The sequence below is a fragment of the Naegleria gruberi genome (assembly GCF_000004985.1).
Source record: "Naegleria gruberi genomic scaffold NAEGRscaffold_95, whole genome shotgun sequence".
Taxonomy (NCBI): domain Eukaryota; phylum Heterolobosea; class Eutetramitea; order Acrasida; family Naegleriidae; genus Naegleria; species Naegleria gruberi.
In genome coordinates, this window is record NW_003163232.1 from 43813 (window position 1) to 45919 (window position 2107).

General features: G+C 33.3%; 1 protein-coding gene across 1 annotated transcript in view; it reads right to left on the minus strand.

Annotated features, from left to right (window-relative positions):
- Nucleotides 1-1115: 1115 nt before the first annotated feature.
- NAEGRDRAFT_76196 (uncharacterized protein) overlaps nt 1116-2107 on the minus strand; it is a gene marked incomplete at both ends in the record, with an annotated part of 5619 nt that continues 4627 nt past the window's right edge. The window contains one exon of the mRNA XM_002668838.1: nt 1116-2068. Within this exon, the coding sequence (XP_002668884.1) occupies nt 1116-2068 (953 nt within the window). The remainder of the gene's footprint in view (nt 2069-2107) is intronic.

Genomic DNA, 2107 nt, shown 5'->3' on the forward strand with positions numbered 1-2107 from the left:
TCATTAGTCAACTGCAAAATTAACTATTCTTAATATTAGTTGCAATCGAATTAATGATGAAGGAGCCAAATCACTTAGTCAATTGAACCAATTAACAAACCTAAACATTAGACTAAACGAAATTGGAGATGAAGGCGCCAAATTTATTGGAAAAATGCAAAATCTAACTCTCCTCACCATTGATCACAATCAAATTCAAACTCAGGGTGCAAAGTATCTCAGTAACTTGGTCAACTTGAAAACTTTATACATTCATGGAAATGAAAATATTGAAAGGGAAGGTTCCAAGGCAATTAGTGAAATGAAAGAGTTGAGAAGTGTAAAACTCGATCATATTCATATATTGTATGCAAATGTTAGATTTGGAATGAATGTTTCAGTTTCGTATTACAACAAAAATAATTACATTTAATTGAATAAACAACAATTTCAATTTCTTACTCTGTTACAATTAAATATCAGTATGATATATATTTGAGTATAGGGGAAAAATTAATAGCATTGTAAAATATTAAATATATATTTAGTCAACTTGTAACAATTTCAATAAATTCTCATAGTGCTCCATATCCCTTTCAATTCCATTAATAATTTCCATCCACCACAATGAGGTTTCATCATATCCATACTCTTGCTCATGTTCTTCCCTCGATTTTTCACACTCTTTTCGATCCAATTCCAAATCTGATAAAATCTTGAGAATTCCATCTTTCATTTCCTTCTTCATTTCTATCAAGTCAATAAATTGTTGTTGTGGTGAATTTGTATTTTCATCAAATTTCTTCTCCAAAATCTCCAGCATCATATTTGGAATTAAAAGACGATTGTAATATTCATTCCATAAATTTCTCCAAAAAATTCTGGAATTCATTACAATATTATGAGTTGACCGATCGATTTGTAATATCGTTCCGAGGTGTTTTATGGAGAGAAAGTTGAAAATCTCTATGAGCACCTCTGGAGGCAAATCACTAAATGATGACATTTTTTTTTTTGATTTAATTTAGATCAGGCAAAGTTCATCAGTGTTTGAATTTAATCTTTCAGTTTCGAATTACAACAAAATTTAGGAAGAAACTGTATTTCAAAGAAACCTAGGTGTTATTTTAGTTTATTTAGACACAATATGGATGTTTTCTAGCCATATTATAATTCAGCTCAGTTGTGATACCCAAATGATCACTCGGAGTTGGAGTTGAATCTCCAAATAATTGGAGTTTGAAGGAATTATTGGAATTCCATTCCAAAATTCTACTAAATTTATCAACCATGATATGATCCATTCCAGTATTTCTTTCTGGATCATCAGAACAATCGCCAATTTCCCAATTTAATCCATTCACACAGAAAGTTGCCTTATTTGGATCAATTGACTGATATCCATATCCAGCAAGTGTTTCATAACCTTCTGGTTGCGTCAATGGTCCACTATTCAAATCACCAACCAAGATATTAGGTCTCTTCATGATAACCATCCTAGAAAACTCTGGTTGATACATTACTGGCAAGTCAATCCCAAAATTAAAAGGAAAGTGTGACTCCATAATAAATAATCCATTGATACACATCTCTAATAATCCTCTACTCAATAAAAATGAAGGATAGGAAGTGTAATTGGCACGTGAGATTGGTGTCTTACTCAGAACCATCAATCCATTGGAGCCGTCATAGAGAAATTCCTGACCTGTGTGTCCAGGAGTGTAACAATTGGCTATATTCTTATTCTCAACGACAGATGTCAGGACACAGGATATACATTTAAAGTTTCCATAGGCAGCTCGACTCAAAAATTCAGCACAAGGTCCCAAAGTTGTCCACGAAAGTGTCAAATTTTTTTCACGGACACAATGAAGGAAAGGAAGAGCGAATCTATGGAATGAATCATCCGTACAAGATGCTTCATTCACAACTTCCTTGTGTCCATGGAAGGAGTATGGATATGAGGATTTCAGCTCTTCAGAAATTAGGTGGGAATGAGATTGGAGCCAAACTTCTTGGAGAAAGACTACATCGAGGTCTTTTGGTATGGTTTCTATGATTTTCTTGACATTGACTGGTGTGCCAGGTACTAGAGCAGTATTAAAGGAAGCAATCTTTAAGTTATGTA